The sequence below is a fragment of the Spea bombifrons genome, chromosome 1, assembly GCF_027358695.1.
Source record: "Spea bombifrons isolate aSpeBom1 chromosome 1, aSpeBom1.2.pri, whole genome shotgun sequence".
Classification (NCBI taxonomy): domain Eukaryota; kingdom Metazoa; phylum Chordata; class Amphibia; order Anura; family Pelobatidae; genus Spea; species Spea bombifrons.
Window position 1 is genome coordinate 102185341 of NC_071087.1, and position 16799 is coordinate 102202139.

Below are 16799 nucleotides of genomic sequence, written 5' to 3' on the forward strand. Positions count from 1 at the left end.
AGGACCTATAGAGGTCGCACATTCAGTGAGTCCCAAACACAGCTCTGTATCACAGATGTGTTCCCTGTTACCTTGCAGGGAATCTTGTCAGTTTTGTAATTAATGAGTAACGGCATCATGACAAAGAGACAGGTCTGGAAGGAAGCAGTGAAAAATGCCTTTTCCTTGTACCTCCTCCCAATTTTACGAAGTACTACTGATTGTGAAAGAGTAGCAGGAACTCTTTCACAAACTCCAGCAGAAGTGATAAAAAAAACTATTATTCATAAAATAATATGATGAAATGTCTGTTTCCTGAATGGAATGAAAGATTGAAAAAAAATAAACTAGTAAGATGGGTTAATTGGTCGTCCCTGCCTTGAAATGATATGAATATGTTATCAGAGTATTACATGTTATTAATGAATTGTGAGATGTGGCCATCTGGGTCAAATCAAATAAATACATTGTCTGTCTGTTGTTCCCTGACATTAGCTATTATGCGGATAACACCACCGGAAAGTGTGAAATGTGTGACAAGAAGTGCGAAAAGTGTTCAGGCCCCCAACCTACTGAATGTCTGTCATGCCACAAGAACTTCTTCTTCATGCGCAGTAAACAGGAATGTTACAGCTCGTGTCCGGAGTACTACCATGAAGACACTGTTAAAAGAACCTGTGAACGATGCCATCCCACCTGCAGGACATGCACTAGTAAGAGATGGATACGACCCACTTGTATTCTTAACTGGGGGGGGGGGCACAACCCAGTGAGGGAGACAAGCTGTAAATGTAAACATAATAAATAATATATATCTTATTTTATATAAAGATTTTACTTTCGCAAACGTTTGAAAAGTAGTCTAAACCTATGGAAGTTTAAGTTTATGGCAGTTTATTGGTTGCTATTTTAAAAGATTGCTACTAGGATTCCTTTTCTAGTAGAAAACAAATCCTTGTTTAGTCTCGTTACAACACTATTGTTGTTCAACAGCCCAGATGATTATGAGCAACAGTTATAGATATTACCGTATTGGCTCGGATATAGGCCGCCCTCGTATGTAGGCCGCACCCTAAAGGTTTGGTGCTTTTTTAAAGAAAAAGTTTTTTTCCTTTAAAAAAGCACCAAAAAAACATGCTGCCACTCTGTCTCCCCCCCCCGAGATATGCTGCCACTCCCCCCCCAGATATGCTGCCACTGTCCTCCTCCTCTTCCCCCCCTGAGATATGCTACCACTGTCCTCCCTCCCCCGAGATATGCTGCCACTCTGCCCCCCCCCCGACTTACCAGAGCAGACTCCCGGGTGTCTTGCGGGGCCGGCGGGGGACATCTACGCAATACGCATATACAAATTCCGGTGCCAGCACTCAGCCGGTAAACAACCTCCGCTGCCCGAGGCTGTTTACCCGCATCGCCGCAGCCGGTGACCGTCCACACGATGCGCTTAGACAACCTCCCGTGCCGGCATTCCCCCAATGGGAAGTGCTGGGAGGGGAGGCTGTCTGAGCGTATCAGAGAGTAGGATGCAGGTCCCCTGCACCGCTGCGGGGATCTGTATCCTAAACCTGCTGCCTGCCCGGGACTGCATGTCCCGGGCGTCGGGCGCTAGACCCCGAATATAGGCCGCACCCCCACTTTAAAGACTTAAAGTGGGGGGAAAAAGTGCGGCCTATATTCGAGCCAATACGGTAAAGTACTTTGTCTATAGATTGCATGAATCGACTGCATTCATTGTTACGTGGACGTTAGTACTCTGAATAGTGATTCATCATTAGTAAAACTCTAGCATTAATGAGTGTAACTTTATGAAAGCAACGTTTACACTTTCCACATTCTGAAACGTGCCTCCTTTGTAGCTCCTCGAGGTATGATAGCATTTTTATAGGATATAATATAGAGTAACGTAAGCACAGATACAATTGATTCACAATCCAAAACTTTATGAGGTTACATTGTATTTTAGGCATTTCAGGTATTTTTAGTTATTTCAGACTAGACTTTGTTATATGAATATGTTAACCAGTTTGAAATTATCAGGTTATTATATATATATATATATATATATATATATGTTCTTTGGATTGATTAAGCTACACTTATTTTGCTAGGGTGTTACTTAGTATTATTATCTGTAAACATTATTATTTATATTATACTGTACATGGCATATGGAGATGTGTACAGCCTATACGTTAGTGTGAGAGCCATTATACTGTTTATTAAATAAGCCACAGAGAACATGTCGATAGAAAAGCTACCCAGCCACTTTCAGCAGCTGTAACCTTTTATCTTCATGCAAGCACTCAAGGCCACCTTTACCTTCTTTCCTTCATCGAGGAATTATAACAAAAGACCTTCATTTGCAACCATATCTACCCTGCTGACTTGGATCACAGTCATAATAGTTTGTTGATGTTTGCGACTAATCTCCGGTTGATAAAATGTTCCTTTTACTTTATAGGTTTTGGGGCCGTATCTTGTACATCCTGTGTCTGGAGCTACCATCTTGTGGGAGGAATTTGCCAATCCGACTGTCTGGCTGGAGAGTTTAAAGTTAAAGAGGTATTCTTGTATGGCAGTCAGTTCTTCATAGTATGTAACTTGCTTCTTTGACCTTTTAGAGAACCAACTCACAATAGGTTTTCACTCCTAATACCAAACTTGGTAGCAAATGTGGGATGGGAGGCACAGGCATCCTGGACACAGTGGAATGGCGATGGGCATAGTCAGGTTGGGGAGCACAAGGGACAATGGTATTTGAGAACAGGGACATGGGGTAAATTGAGGTTAGAAGCAGGAGGTTTTCCGGGCCACTGAACCTGAGTTTTTAAGTGTGGCTGCCAAATGAACAGCTGCATGTTGCAACACAAAAAATAGGACATGGGGCAGGCACGACCTGGATGGCTGCCGATGACAAAGGTTTGCCCAGGGTCCCTGGGTGGTTAAAAGGGAGAACAGGGCTGGCAAAGAGGCAGTGGGGCAATGGCCCCTGGCCTGATTTACCATTTAACCTTTAAGAGTTGGATCATAGGATGCAGGATTTTCCCTCGTTTGATTGTTATTCAACACGCATACACATTAATGTAGACTTTAGGCATTATTTTATAACTTGCTGTTTTGTAGCTGTGAACCCTACAAGAACCATTTTGGAGAATATCTGTTTGACCATTACTAGTCAGTGATCTGAGCAATCCTGTCCTGTCAGTCATCTTGTCTGTGTGCAAAATATATTCCCGGTCACTGTGTTACTCAACAATATATTTGAGCTTGCCATCGAGGCAGCAGAAATTAAAAGGGAGTTCTTGGTTTCACAAGACAACATTGTGCTTAGCTTAATATGCAAAATAAAAAAATGTCTAATGTGTAATTGTATATGGCATATATTTTTTGTAAGGATCCGGAAGTGCAGTGTGAGAGATGTCATGATAGCTGCATAGAGTGTAAGGGACCTGGCCCTCTCAATTGTACAACATGTCCAGCCAGCATGGTTCTTCATGTGGATGAAAGCCGGTGTATTCATTGCTGCAGTGCCAAACCTGAAGAGTCAGCTGAATGCTGTGACTGTACCAAATCACTGGGTAAGCTGAACATACAGTAACAACCTAGAACAACCTATATAATTGCAAGAGTCCGTATATATGTGTGTGTGAACTGCAGATCTAAAGCCCATGCAGCAGAGGAGGGATTTGCTAACAGTAAGTTATACTACCGTCAGTGTCAATCCATCTTAGCTATAGAATATTTAGGCTTATCAGTTGCCTGTGTTAATGATCCCACCTTGATTTGAATCTGAAATATCTGGTTGCACATGACTATTCTTTTATAAAATCAATACTGTACATATCTTTATTTGTAAGACTATGGAAATTACTAACAGAAATAATCATCAACTCAATAAGTCATCAAGGCAACCTAATAAGACATCAAACATAGTTGCCACCAACCACTATTCCTCCATACACATTGGGGTGTGTATGCGTGTAGATCCCCAGTGAGCACATATCCATTCAAAGAACCGTACACCAATTGTAGATGTGCTCTAGATGTGCTCTTTTCAATCTAGAAGTCTCTGCCCCACCAGACCCCACTTACTCTATCTAGATAAGCATTACCCTTCTTTGAGTTTATTCTTTTCATTGTATGTTTAGAGGAGGTCTTCATAAGAGGTATTAGAGGTGCTGAGAGATAGATAGTAGTTACAAAGATGCAATGAGATATCTTTCCTGTCCCCATTTGCTGTCTTACTGACACAAACAATTTTTTTCTGTAACATGTTTTACATCCTCCTGGGAGCTATCTTGCACATTCTATTGACCAGCACACCACATTTTGTAAACCACTGAGCATCCCTTAAAGCAAGTTACAGCAGTGTAACTAATTTTATTCCACATAAGCTATGGTGTGACATGAAAGATGTATATTAACAATGTTTTTGTACTGTTTTTGCAGAAGAATGTGTCCTACAAATCGGTTTTTTAACCGAGAACAAAGGAAAGAAGACTGCCTTGATCGCGGCTACATTGATTTTGCTGATGCTCGTCATAGGAGCTTCCATATTTTTTTGGAGGAGAGCTCGATCAAAGGCTAAACCTGTTACCAAAGCCGGATATGAAAAGCTTCCAGACCAAACTAAATCGTTTCAGTCTTTTAAGAGCAGCAGAGAAAGTACATCCAGTTTTCAGCAGGATCAAGTGATTGAGTATCATGACCGTGATGAGGAAGAGGATGATGATGATGACGATGATATTGTTTACATGGGTCAGGATGGCACCGTCTATCGGAAATTTAAGTATGGTCTGTTGGAAGACGACGAGGAAGATGATTTAGAATACGATGATGAGAGCTATAACTTTAGATAATGGAAGGACATGCCGATGACTTTTAGCCCATCGACAAGGGAACTGAGAATTTGCTCTTGCAGATAACAGATAAGAATACCAGTGGGATTATTTACTGGTCTTCTAAATAGTTTAAAGGAAGTATTTGTGGAAACTAAACAATGTTTTAATCATATTTAACTTTTAAGTGTACCATATTTCTCTGTTTCACATTGGTGCCAGTTTGCCTGTAATTCTGTTTTTGACTGCTGTATACTTGAAATAAAGTCTTCCTTTTAATGAGTTTTTGTAATTTTTCCTTATATCAAATAAGTTGGTAGTAGAATGACATCACTAAGTTGTACTTTCCTCCATTACTGGAAAAAAAAAAGCCTCTTCATTTCTTCTTCCATACCCTGACTACCTTGCTTCTTTATACTCCAATTATGCACATGCACAGGTATTTGGCAGTGCATAATAATGGCTGCCATTACAGACACAGACAGCTATATTAATCAGGGCATAGGTGATGGTGACCAGACTGGTATAAGGAACCGGACTCACTGCTTACACAAAGAGCTGATAAATGTAGTGAATAAATCCAAGTGAGGGGTAATCCCTGATAGACTTTGGGAAGTGATTGAAGAGAAGGCACTGGATGCAGAATAGGCATGGCACAACAATGCAGACTCATTTTTGTTTTTGTTTACTTTTTTTCTTATAGGAAAACGCCAGCCCTCATATTCAATGTAATTCATATGATACATGCACGGTCCCTATAAGTTTTCCTATGGTCTGTTTTGCAATGCATGGGGGGATTCTGTAGAATGTCCTCAAATGCAATTGCCCCTCTCCCTATCCCCACATAAATGCTGTGCTAAATATTCAGCCAAATGCATTTCCCAGTGGCAAGAAATTTCAGATCATGGCGGAAGAAAGAAGGGTTCGCACCATGGCTACAAATTCTGTGTCAGGTAAAAGCTTTTCTTTTCGTTTTGGAGGAATGCATATTAAAGTACTCACTTCTACAGCATGGGGTGTCAGGGATTTTAAAGTGTCTGTTCAGCTTTGGCGTGACATCATTTCTTATGCTGAGAAGTAGGATTGATGACTCTACTTGAGACATGGCAATTGGGCGGCGCGGTGCGTGCACGCCAGCCCCTTTAATTTAATGAACACCGGCCTCCACCCGCTGCCCCACCAGACACCAGGGAGTCAGAAGCAGTGGTAAGTTTGGGGGGGGGGTGTTATATGGGGGGCCTAAGGCTTTTCTGGAGGCAGAGACCCTATATACCACTCTGTCCCATGATATGCCTTTTAACCCCCTATATGCCAGAGTGGCATATAGGGGTATAAAGCATTTCTGGAGGCAGATTTGCATATAATGGGTTAAAAGGCATATCATGGGGCAGAGTGGCATATAGGAGGGTATAAGGCATATCAGGGAAGCAGAGTGCCATACAGGGGGTATAGGGCATTTCTGGGGGCAGATGTGCATAACTGGGGGGGGCAGGTTGGCAAATAAAAGTAAATAAAAACAAAAAACTAAAATTTCTCAATCATAGCTTCTATTAAATATGAAAAAATAGTTTACATGAATTAATAAAGAAATAAGTTTCTTACAAGAATATCGTGAAGAATAATGTGATCAGTGTTTTGTTCCACTGAATAAAATAGAACTTTTTCATCTAAAAATGTTTGCAGTAGCAAATGTTTTGATTCCAAAATCAAAGGGCAGTGTACATGTATATGTGTGTATGTGTAAGGGCAGTGTACAAGTACCGTATTGGCTCAAATATAGGCCGCACTGTTTTCCCCACTTTAAGTCTTTAAAGTGGGGGTGCGGCCTATATTCGGGGTCTAGCGCCCGACACCCGGGACATGCAGTTCCGAGTGCCGGGCAGGCAGCAGGGTTAGGATACAGATCCCCCGCAGCGGTGCAGGGGACCTGCATCCTACTCTCTGATACGCTCAGACAGCCTCCCCTGCCAGCACTTTCAATGGGGGGAGTGCCGGTACGGGAGATTGTCTAAGCGCATCGTGCAGACATTCACCGGCAGCGGCGATGTGCGTAAACAGCCCCCGCTGCCGGCACATCTGCACAATGTGCTTTAACAATCTCCCTTGCCAGGATTTCCCACGGGGGGAGTCCCGGCAAGGGAGATTGTTAAAGCACATCGTGCAGACGTGCCAGCAGCTAGAGGTTGTTAACGCTTGCATTGCCGCAGCCGGTAAACATCTGCGTGATGTACGCTAACAATCTTCCTTGCCGGCACTTCCAACGGCGGAAGTGCCAGCACCGGAAGTTGAATACGCGTACTGCGTAGCTGCCCCCCGCCGGCCCTGCAAGAACCCGGGGAGTCTGCACCGGTAAGTCTAGAGGGGGGGACCTCTTGGGGGTAGAGTGGCAGCATATCTCAGGGGGGGGATAGAGTGGCAGCATATCTCGGGGGGGGCACATCTCGGGGGCAGAGTGCATATCTCAGGGGGGGGATAGAGTGGTAACATATCTCGGGGGGGCAGAGTGGCAGCATGTCTGGGGAGGGCAGAGTGGCAGTGTAATGGTATGGTGAGGTAGGACCCCAGATGGCAGAGTGGGCCAGGCCACACAGAAACCAGAAAGTCAGAGAACCAACCGGGTCAGACAGGTAATCAGGATAAGCCAAATCAGAATCCAGAGACGAGGTCAACAAGCCGAATCAATACCAGACGAGCAGGAATCAGGAGCCGAATCAGGAGCCGAATCAGGAGACAGGAAGGAGGTCAACAAGCCAAGTCAAACCGGAGCAGTCAGTCACAATCTAATGCGCAAGCAAATAGCAAAAATACACCAACCAAGGGTGAGCCAGAAAAGGAAGTCCGGGTTTAAATAGGAGAGGAGGAGGCGTGTCCTGCATGAAGAGGTCACCCGAGGTTATAAAGGCATGTTACAAATGTAACGTGCAATATTAAGTTTTGACCACATGGTGGCGTGGTACCTGTTTGCCGCGTGGTCGGCGATGCGGTGAAGACGACGACCGGGTAGCGGTGGAACTCGCTGCCCGGGAAGCCGCCTGAGGAGGAAGCGTCGCGGGAGCAGCCATGGAGCGGGACCGGAGAGGCAGGTAAGTCCTTACAGGCAGCATATCTCACGGGGGCAGAGTGGCAGCATATCTGTTCCACTAAGTGTTTTTTTTTTTTCTAAGAAATTTTTTTCTTTAAAAAAGCACCTAACTTTTAGGATGCAGCCTATATTCGGGTGCAGCCTATATCGGAGCCAATACGGTATATGTATGTGTATAAGAGCAGTGTACATGTATATGTGTGTGTGTGTGTGTGTGTGTGTGTATAAAGGCAGTGTATGTGTATATGTGTGTTTATAGGCAGGTGTGTGTAAAGGCAGTGTGTAGGGGTCCTGGGAGGGAGGCTAACATTAGCCTTTTTTTAATTAAAAAAAAATCTGCTGCTGTGGACTACTTTTCCAATGATGCTCAGCCAGCATTATGGTGGGCACCTGGCTGGCTGAGAATCATAGGAATTTTAGTTCACAGCTAGCATCTGCAGGTTTACTGTTGCTGCACTTCCCATGACGCTCAGCCAGCATCATGGAAGTAGTTCGTCTGGCAGAGCCTTATGGGAATTCAATTCAATGTATTGGTTATTTTTAAAATGCATGACTGTGCTGACAAAAATGAAGCGTGTTTTAAGTAGCGATGCAAGCACGACATTTTAAAGTGGAATTGCTTGTATTGGTGAGTTCTGTGAGATTTAAAAAAAATAAAATAAAAAACTCTGATTTAAGAGTCTCTGTTAGAGAGGGAGATTCTCTGGTGGTGTCACCAGAAAGGGAATGCCAGAAGAGAAGTTCAGGAATTTAAATAACCCAAAATGTGAAAGCTGCTACATTAGATGGGTCAGCTTGAGACCATAGAATATGGACTCAGCTAGGGGAGACCAGGCTGTTGATTGACAGGGAGACAGGGCCTCTAGAGCGGACTTAGAAGAGCCTTAAGATGCAGAGAGATGGCTCTTAGCTTATCAGTCCCCAAAAAAGCAGACAGCATTTGTCTTCAAAAGGGTGAACTACTTCTTGTATTACACTAATGGTATTCAAATATGATGCCATTGTGTCTGATTCAATATAATTGCGCAATGACTAAGGTGACAAATTAAATCATGCATTATTCCAATGATGAAATTAACACTCCTTACTCAGACACCTGTCTTAATCCTTACCTAAAGCTCGTTTGAACAGGAACTCACTTTCATAAGCATTGACGATAGACTTGCCCTAACTTGTAAGAACTACATACGCCTGTTTTAATGTAACGTAAGGATGGCAATCTCTATAATCCTGCATGCGAGACACCATCGTAGTACGTGAAAGCACTTCACCATCCCTCCTTTATGGAAACCCAGCTTTTCTGAGACTCTCCTGCAGCCCCTCACAACCTAGTCCTGTCTGAATTATGGAAGGGCCCTGCCCCAGGCTCCTTTCTGCTTGGCAGCACTCAAGGAAGGACCGCCGCCTTGCCACATTGGACGGTTTTTCCAAGTTGTCTCCACAGAGAAATTTGTCAAAAGAAAGTGTAAAGAACGCACACCTCCACAGTCTTAGAAGACAGTATCACAAGGCCAGAGAACATGCTGCCGTTTACATAGAGTCACACGGATACCAATGCTTAGAGAAGTACAAGCAAAGAAAACATTTGATAAATCAACCCAACTACATCGTTGCAAAATATTTATACAGCTCCTTTATAATATAACTTTTTGGAGTCCTAAAATATGTGTACAGAGAAATCATTAACACGACAAATGAACCTACAGGCTAGAGGATTTTCAGGAACTGATCCATAAGAGAGAACGCCACTATGTAGTATGTTATATATGTGTTACTATTATGGTAGTTGAAAATCGCAACTTTGATATGAATGGATTTTCTAATTTTCATCACAGCCATAAAATAAAGAACAGACTTACGAGCGCTTTCTTAGGCAATGTTGAAATGTTGTAGGATAACATTTTTAAATGCACACAAAATGAAAGTACAAAATGAGAATAAAAATAAAGTTTATTTTAATTAAAATATACATTTAATGTACACATTCATCAGAGGTCAAGAAAAAAAAAAAGTTTCGCCTGCAGGAACTAGACTAAAGCAGATAAATTTAGATGTAACAGCCAAGTAGTTCTGACTTGTTAAAGTTTATAGACAAATTTACATGGTCCCCTAAATTTTTTTGAATTTAAGTAGGCTTTTAAGGCATTTCAAATATAAAGAAAAAAAACAATTACATATAATACATTACATAAAAACAAACATATCTAGTGCATTCTTTTTATTTTTAAATAGTAACTTTTTAAAATGTTGACAGAATCCTATAGGATTGAAATAACTAATATGGTTTTTAAGAGAGGTCTCCCCCCCCCCAGGTGCTTTAACTGGTACATTTGAACCACCAATGGTCTGGTTTGCTTGCTTTCAGCTGCAATTTGCTGAATCAGAAGTACGGAATTCAAGAATTACCTACAATTTAGCGCTATATCAATTTTATATTATTGGATAATATAATTACTTAAATGTTGTCTCGTTAAACAGTTAAGCCACAGACCACTAAACCGCTTTGCAAAAGAAACCCTGGAGTTTATTATTTATATCTCAGAGGATTCATTTGTGCACCCAGTGAATTTACTGAGGATATACCAAAAGATTTCTTCCAAATACAAATAGAAGACCACCATAGAGAAAAAGAGGAACAATTTAAAATGCATACCTATTCCAACCGAAGAAGACTCTACACTACGAACATCAAGTAGGTGTACGTAAACACGTGGACAGTTAGTCGTAGTGGATGACAGCACTTGGGAACCATTACTCATTTACAGCAAACTTTTAAACTGGTTGGGAAACGCACTTCACGACACGTACACTAGAACTCCATCGCCTAGAGGTTGGTAAAACGGTCCTTGGGGACATTTACACACATACGGAAGGTACACTACAAAGCATTGATAGAAGTGTCGGTAACATTCACTGCTGGAAGTTAAACATATACATTTACAGGGTGGGTACCTGCCACTGAACAATTAATTTACACAAAGAAGAAAAAATAAAAAATAAAAAAAGGAAGTGTACCTAACTTTAGGTGCCCAGCAAGAATGTATAAAGTTATGCACGTTATTGGCATTTCAGTTTTATGGCTTCGAAAATAAAAAATGTTTAACACCTTTTCATGTCTAATGGATTATAATCCAAGATTTCTTATATTGCCTTTTTTATAGAAATAATTACATGATGTAGACAACACTGACTTGTAAACATTAACATTCTCAAACCAGAAACAAATGTAAAACTGCAGAAAGTTGTCAAGGCAGTGACCAATAACGGTTTATATAACATACTTGTAATATGCTTACAGGCATTTTGCTGTAAACCAAAGATTTGCAGATTTCAGCCTTCATAATCCTGTATACAGCAAAAATGATTCATTTTAAAGCCATGTACATAACAAAGAGCACAGAGACGTATGGAGTAATAAGTACTCCTGTTTATGCAGGATGTTCTAGCACTTCTTGGGAAATACCAAGAGGAAAAATGAAAAAACCTGTATGTTACAGAGCTACAGATTAAAGCAAGATAGCCGTCTCCTGTAACATTTCACCTTTTGGTAAATCCGCCAACTGATCTATTATGCTCAGATCAAAAATTAGAAATGCATAAAAGTGGTCTTAGTCTACAGTATTTAGCAGTAATGGGTAGATAACACTAAAGTGCATTGTAATTGCTCATGGAACACAGGCTAAATATAAATAGTTGATGTTTTTTTTTTTTTTTTTTTTTATAAGTTATACTTTTCTATTTCAATTTGATTCACTATTTTAAATAAAACAAATAAAATAAACCTTAAAGCCAGCAAGAACCAAACATGTGTCCAAGTAGGATGTGGCCACAACGGTAGCTTGGGTTAATGGCCATTCATTATTTTAGGAGATGCAGCGTTAAAATAATCGTCTCTGAGTTCTCTGAATTCCGGCAGGTCCAGCTGTCTTTTGGCTTCCTCAATGTCACCATGTATAGCAGCAATAAGGGCATCTGCAAGTTGAGGATAGGGAGCATTAGAATTACGCAAGCATCATTTTATATGAGATATATATATATATATATATATATTTTTATTATTTTTTTTTAAATAATCCATTGAACCATAATACAATTGAAAGTAGTAACCAAACATACTACTTATATTATATGACCATGTTTTTCAATTAAGCCCATATATCTCCTAGATACATGCTAAAAAAAAACAGTGGTGTTGTTTTACTTTAAGATGAATGAATATTCATTGTGTGTCCTCTTATTAGGTTTGTGATGCCCTCTTCGCAACATAAATTATATTTATATTTTGTTTCCCTAACTACTTACACTTTTGTCGAGCATAAAACACAGACACTGGTTAGGAGGTTCATTGCAAAGTCAGACTAGGTTGTTAAGACCATTTAAATAATTGTTAGACAAAGCAAGACAGATTGTTCTTAATTATAAGAAAATCCCAGATCTTGTTCACCCTTGATAAAAGGTGTCCATGACAAAACGCTGGGGGAACATCACATTGGTACAGTCTAATATGGATTATGTTCTACATGTGTTGCTAGGTTAATATAGTATGTTATGATATAGACTATATAAATTATATTTTTGATTGACGACAATAGACTATATTGGCAGTATTGATGTGTTGCTTTTTTTTTTTTATTTTCACTTAAATGCTCAGCCAAGTTGTTGTAAATGTAATAACACCATGCACTTTGAATATATGCTTACTGTTGATACAGATAAAAGGTGCTACTCTGCCTACATGGATAATGTAGAAGTTCTAGCACTTGGGGAAAGAGGCTTTTGTAGTGATATATATATATATATAGATATATATATATATATTTGTATATGAAGCCTTGGCTTCGGCTATTTTTTTTCTAGTTCTGCGCCAAGTAAACTATTAAAGAATACTTCACTGTACCACTGTCATACAAAATCGATATGATAAAGACATACCCAGCGACTCAAAACTTTTTTCTGGTCTAATGTAGCCAACAATGACTATTCGAAGAATTTCTCCATAGAAGTCTTCATCAAATCGATGAATAATGTGCGTTTCCTGAGGGGGGAAAAAATAAAAGCATGAAAATCCAGTCGTTCCAACATATACCTAGGGATTCAGCTCAGGGACCGTACTTGAGGGAAGTTTACTCAAACAGTGATCGCGATGGGCAAAAAGAGAAAAGAAGCAAATTTCAGTGTATTTTACATTATTCTTTCTATTTAGAAGAGAATGTCTGTAGGGTTCATAAACAGTGAGTATTTATTGAGTAGAGTATTAATATATACAGAATAAGGAGACTGGATAAGCACCCCACCACAGGACATTTCTGTGAATCCTAGCATCTTTAAATAACTGACCAATTCTGCATTGTATGGATGCAGATGGTTGATAGAAATTACATTACATATTTTTATATAGTGCCAGCATATTCCACTTTACAATCAGAGTCGGTAGGATAAATAATAAACTGGTACAAAAGAGGGCTCTGGCTCTTCAAACTTACGATCTAGCCATTATTATAAGGATGCAGAACAGCTGCCTATTTTCTTACAATGTATGCATTAAGTGACTCCTATTAGTTTAGGTCCCAAACCTTATTCCAATTTATAGCTCTTTGTTCTTGGCCTGCACCTTTAAGAGCATATCTTATTATTATTTTTCATATCTAAGACCAAAACAGAGTAACAGAGAAAACGCAGCTTTCTTACCACAGATTTTTTGGTGTTTTTGTAATAAGGATTCCAGCCGATGCTCATAACCATTTTGTAAACGTCACCACCTCCGACACATCCCCATCCAAAGTAAATGCCTGTAGTTAAGTCAGTGGGAATGTTATCCACAACATGCTCAGGAAAATTTGCTATTGAAAAAAAGAAAAAAAAATACATGAAGCATTAATAAGCATTTAATTGTGTCACATGACATTTATATATTGGGCTTTATTTTCATGACAGTCAATACATATACTCAAAGGGGTATGACAAGACAAGAATTGACAGACTAAGACAAACCGATACATTAGGTGGAGAGAGCCAGGCTTGCAAACGTGAAGTGATCTGGTATATATACCTCCATGCCATTTTTGCCATGACAAGAACACAAAGCAAAAATGATTGAATCGTCCTATGCTTGTGAAGCAGAGACTTTGGATTACGGGCGCATAATGGAGGACTTTACTGAACTGTAGTTTCTCGCTGCATGTTTCTTGTAGCTTAGAAGACACATTTAGAAGTTTCGCTTGACTAATTAACTCCCAAGTATACGGAGGCCATCGTGCAGATCTGAGAAAACTAATGTTCTGCTTCGCTCGCAAGTTACAAAATGTACTACTTATTAAATCACAAGACTATTGGGGACATGCAACAGCTGGCACACAGACTTACGCGGATGCCAGCTCTTAGTCGGGTACAAAAAGAATTGGGAGCAGCAGAGTTAAAATAACTCACCCCACCCCCCAAAAAAATAACGTTTGTTATCCCAAAAAGTAATATGACATACATGATTATTTAAGCTTAGTTGGATGTCAGCTACCCATAGGCTCTGAAACTTTAAGGCGAGCACCTAACTTTAATCTTGCCCCCCCTGATATCTTTGGTCACCATGGCAACCACGGGACTTTCCAGCTGATTCTTCCACATTCAGCACTCTGCCCGAGGACCGCGTTTTATAAAGATTACCCAATCTATTACCGGACTATGAAGTAATCAGAAGAGAAAAAGCCACATGGACTCTGGGTTCGCCTATTATAATGAAAGAGGCCTATTGTGTTCAATGGTCCCAATTCTCAGTGTGGTTACCTCATAAAACCCCAGCAGGGTACTTTATGTGTCTCTATGTTTGCCCCTCATAATTCATAACGGCGGCAAATATTATATAAAACGCACAATGCGCAGACCAGGGAGCAAGGGGCTCCGCGCAGCAATTACATCTTACTGAGAACGCTGCCTCTCGCATTTGCTTTGTCCTTTGGTGCCAAAGTGTAGCCTATTTGCTAATCAGGGCAAGTGATTAAAAGGGGGCAGCTCAATATGGTGTCACTTGATACCCGGCTATAAATAAAGGAAATGGGACAACGGTTTATGTGAATGGCGTTTGCCACGAACGGTCTGCTACAAAAGCTGGGGGGCGAGGTTGAGAAACACTTGTGTAACCTAATCTAGAAATGGTTCATTCACAGGCGCGGGATGTGTGAGGACTGAATGTTATACAATTATGTGAGAGCATAAGCATGAGAGAAAGCAGGTGAAGAGGCACTCACTCCTTTGCTCTGTGCTCACCTGTGGGGATGCCCAGCTCCTTTGAGCCTCTCCCGAAGCCCCGCACCACCTCTCCCTGGCAGAAATACGGTAGGGAGCTGCTCATGGCTCCCCTTTTCTTGGCGACAGGCAGCGTTTCGCCGGTTCCAATGGCTCGAGGAAGATCTACAGCCAACACCGCCGGTCCTTGCAGTTTATGCCCACGCAGGAAGTCGCCGGCCGGCACGGTTGCTGCTGGTGGTGGTACAGCCACTACTACGGCTCCGGCTCCTCCACCTGCTGCCGAGGAAGAGCCAAGCCGGCCGCTACACGCAAGACGCTGGGCCATCTCAAAGGCGACGCTAATGAAAGGGGTGAATACAAACAAACGATCCCAAGACGCTGCCTACAGAGGACGACAGAAGATTCCAGACTTCCCCCGCAGCTCACTGGTAATGCAGTGATCTTGTAAGCGCACGTCACTACCAGCTGGGTGGAGCTTCGTACTACAAGCTTCTCCTTCACCTCTTGTCACCGTGACTTGGGTCGTTTACTATGTTTAGTCACGTGACTACCCAGCTGCATTCTGGGAACGCCGGCTTACGTCAATGCGCGGTGTTCCGAGGCAGTGTTGCGAAATGCTGGTGTTTCCGGTGTGATTATCTCAGGCGCAGTTCGATAGTGTTATAGTTCTACAAGTAATTATATATATATAAAGTCCTTATGTTGGCTAACTGGCCTGCTCGGTCGTTAACAGTCGCACAATTAACCTTATAAAACATACCAAGCGTCTTGGCCAATGTTTTCTGTGTTTGGTGACACGGGGAGGCAAGACAACTCCATCGTGACCTTTCCTCTATTTTCTCCGAGCTTCTTGGCGCATATGTATGTGTTGTATTGGGCTTTAAATGATACTAATTCTGTTACTATGGACCCGTGACACTTGGGTTTTGCTTCAATCTCAAAGTCAAGGGTCGAAATCTCAGGGTTAATCAGTGTGGATCTGATTCATACTGTACATTGATCTGAGGTTATCTAAGCCTCCAGATTAGTGCTTTTGATACTAGAATGCTGTGGCTGTTAGTGTAGTAATGGATTGATGTGGGTTGTAAAATTCTGTGCACATGTTTAAAATCATTGCCAAATAGTTAAATCAGTTATTAAAAGGGAAAGTTTTATGTCCTTAACAAGACCCTATGAAAAAACAAGACCCTATGTATCAAAGTGCTTTAAGAGTATTTAATATGCATTCTAAAAAAAAAAAAAAAAACACCCAAGGTTAAAACTGCAGCCCTGCAGCTGCCCTCTTCCCTCCGTGGTCCAATGATTCAATGGGGTGAGGGGCAAATGCATATGGGATAGTCTGAACAATACAGTTGCAAGGGGGCATCATTTAAAGGGGCTTCTCAGCTATCATATGCACTTAGGTGGGTATGATAGCTAAAGTGCCCTTTTAAGGCAAATAGTGGTCATATTAAATATTGAGAATTTGATTTTCAGTATGTGTTTTTATTTTAATAGTGGAAATAATGTATTTTTGTAATGTAGAAATATTGAAATAAAGGGTTGTGGTAGGGAACTCGGGCTTTTGGATTTATTGTATCTGTAATTAAAATGATTTTCCTGAGAAAGCGACTTACCTTTTTGTCTTTTTTAGTGTATTTTTTTTTTAGCTGTGGAACAAA

General features: G+C 41.0%; 2 protein-coding genes across 2 annotated transcripts in view; one reads left to right on the forward strand and one right to left on the reverse strand.

Annotated features, from left to right (window-relative positions):
* PCSK5 (proprotein convertase subtilisin/kexin type 5) overlaps positions 1-5097 on the forward strand; it is a 151806-nt gene extending 146709 nt beyond the window's left edge. The window contains exons 34-37 of the mRNA XM_053466780.1: positions 475-692; positions 2441-2541; positions 3374-3557; positions 4429-5097. Coding sequence (XP_053322755.1) covers positions 475-692; positions 2441-2541; positions 3374-3557; positions 4429-4838 — 913 coding nt within the window. The 3' untranslated portion in view covers positions 4839-5097. The remainder of the gene's footprint in view (positions 1-474; positions 693-2440; positions 2542-3373; positions 3558-4428) is intronic.
* A 6526-nt stretch (positions 5098-11623) lies between these two features.
* RFK (riboflavin kinase) lies at positions 11624-15572 on the reverse strand. Its single transcript, XM_053466853.1, has 4 exons — positions 15157-15572; positions 13588-13739; positions 12832-12934; positions 11624-11871 (listed from the first exon to the last, which is right to left on the reverse strand). The coding sequence occupies exons 1-4, from the start codon at positions 15461-15463 to the stop codon at positions 11744-11746; spliced, it is 690 nt and encodes a 229-aa protein (XP_053322828.1). The 5' UTR covers positions 15464-15572; the 3' UTR covers positions 11624-11743.
* Positions 15573-16799: the final 1227 nt, after the last annotated feature.

Coding starts and splice junctions, on each gene's coding strand:
- RFK (XM_053466853.1), bottom strand. CDS start 15,463: ATGGCCCAGCGTCTTGCGTGTAGCGGCCGGCTTGGCTCTTCCTCGGCA. Junction 12,935..13,587: donor AAAACACCAAAAAATCTGTG/GTAAGAAAGCTG, acceptor TTCCCCCCTCAG/GAAACGCACATTATTCATCG. Junction 11,872..12,831: donor AAAAAGTTTTGAGTCGCTGG/GTATGTCTTTAT, acceptor CTCAACTTGCAG/ATGCCCTTATTGCTGCTATA.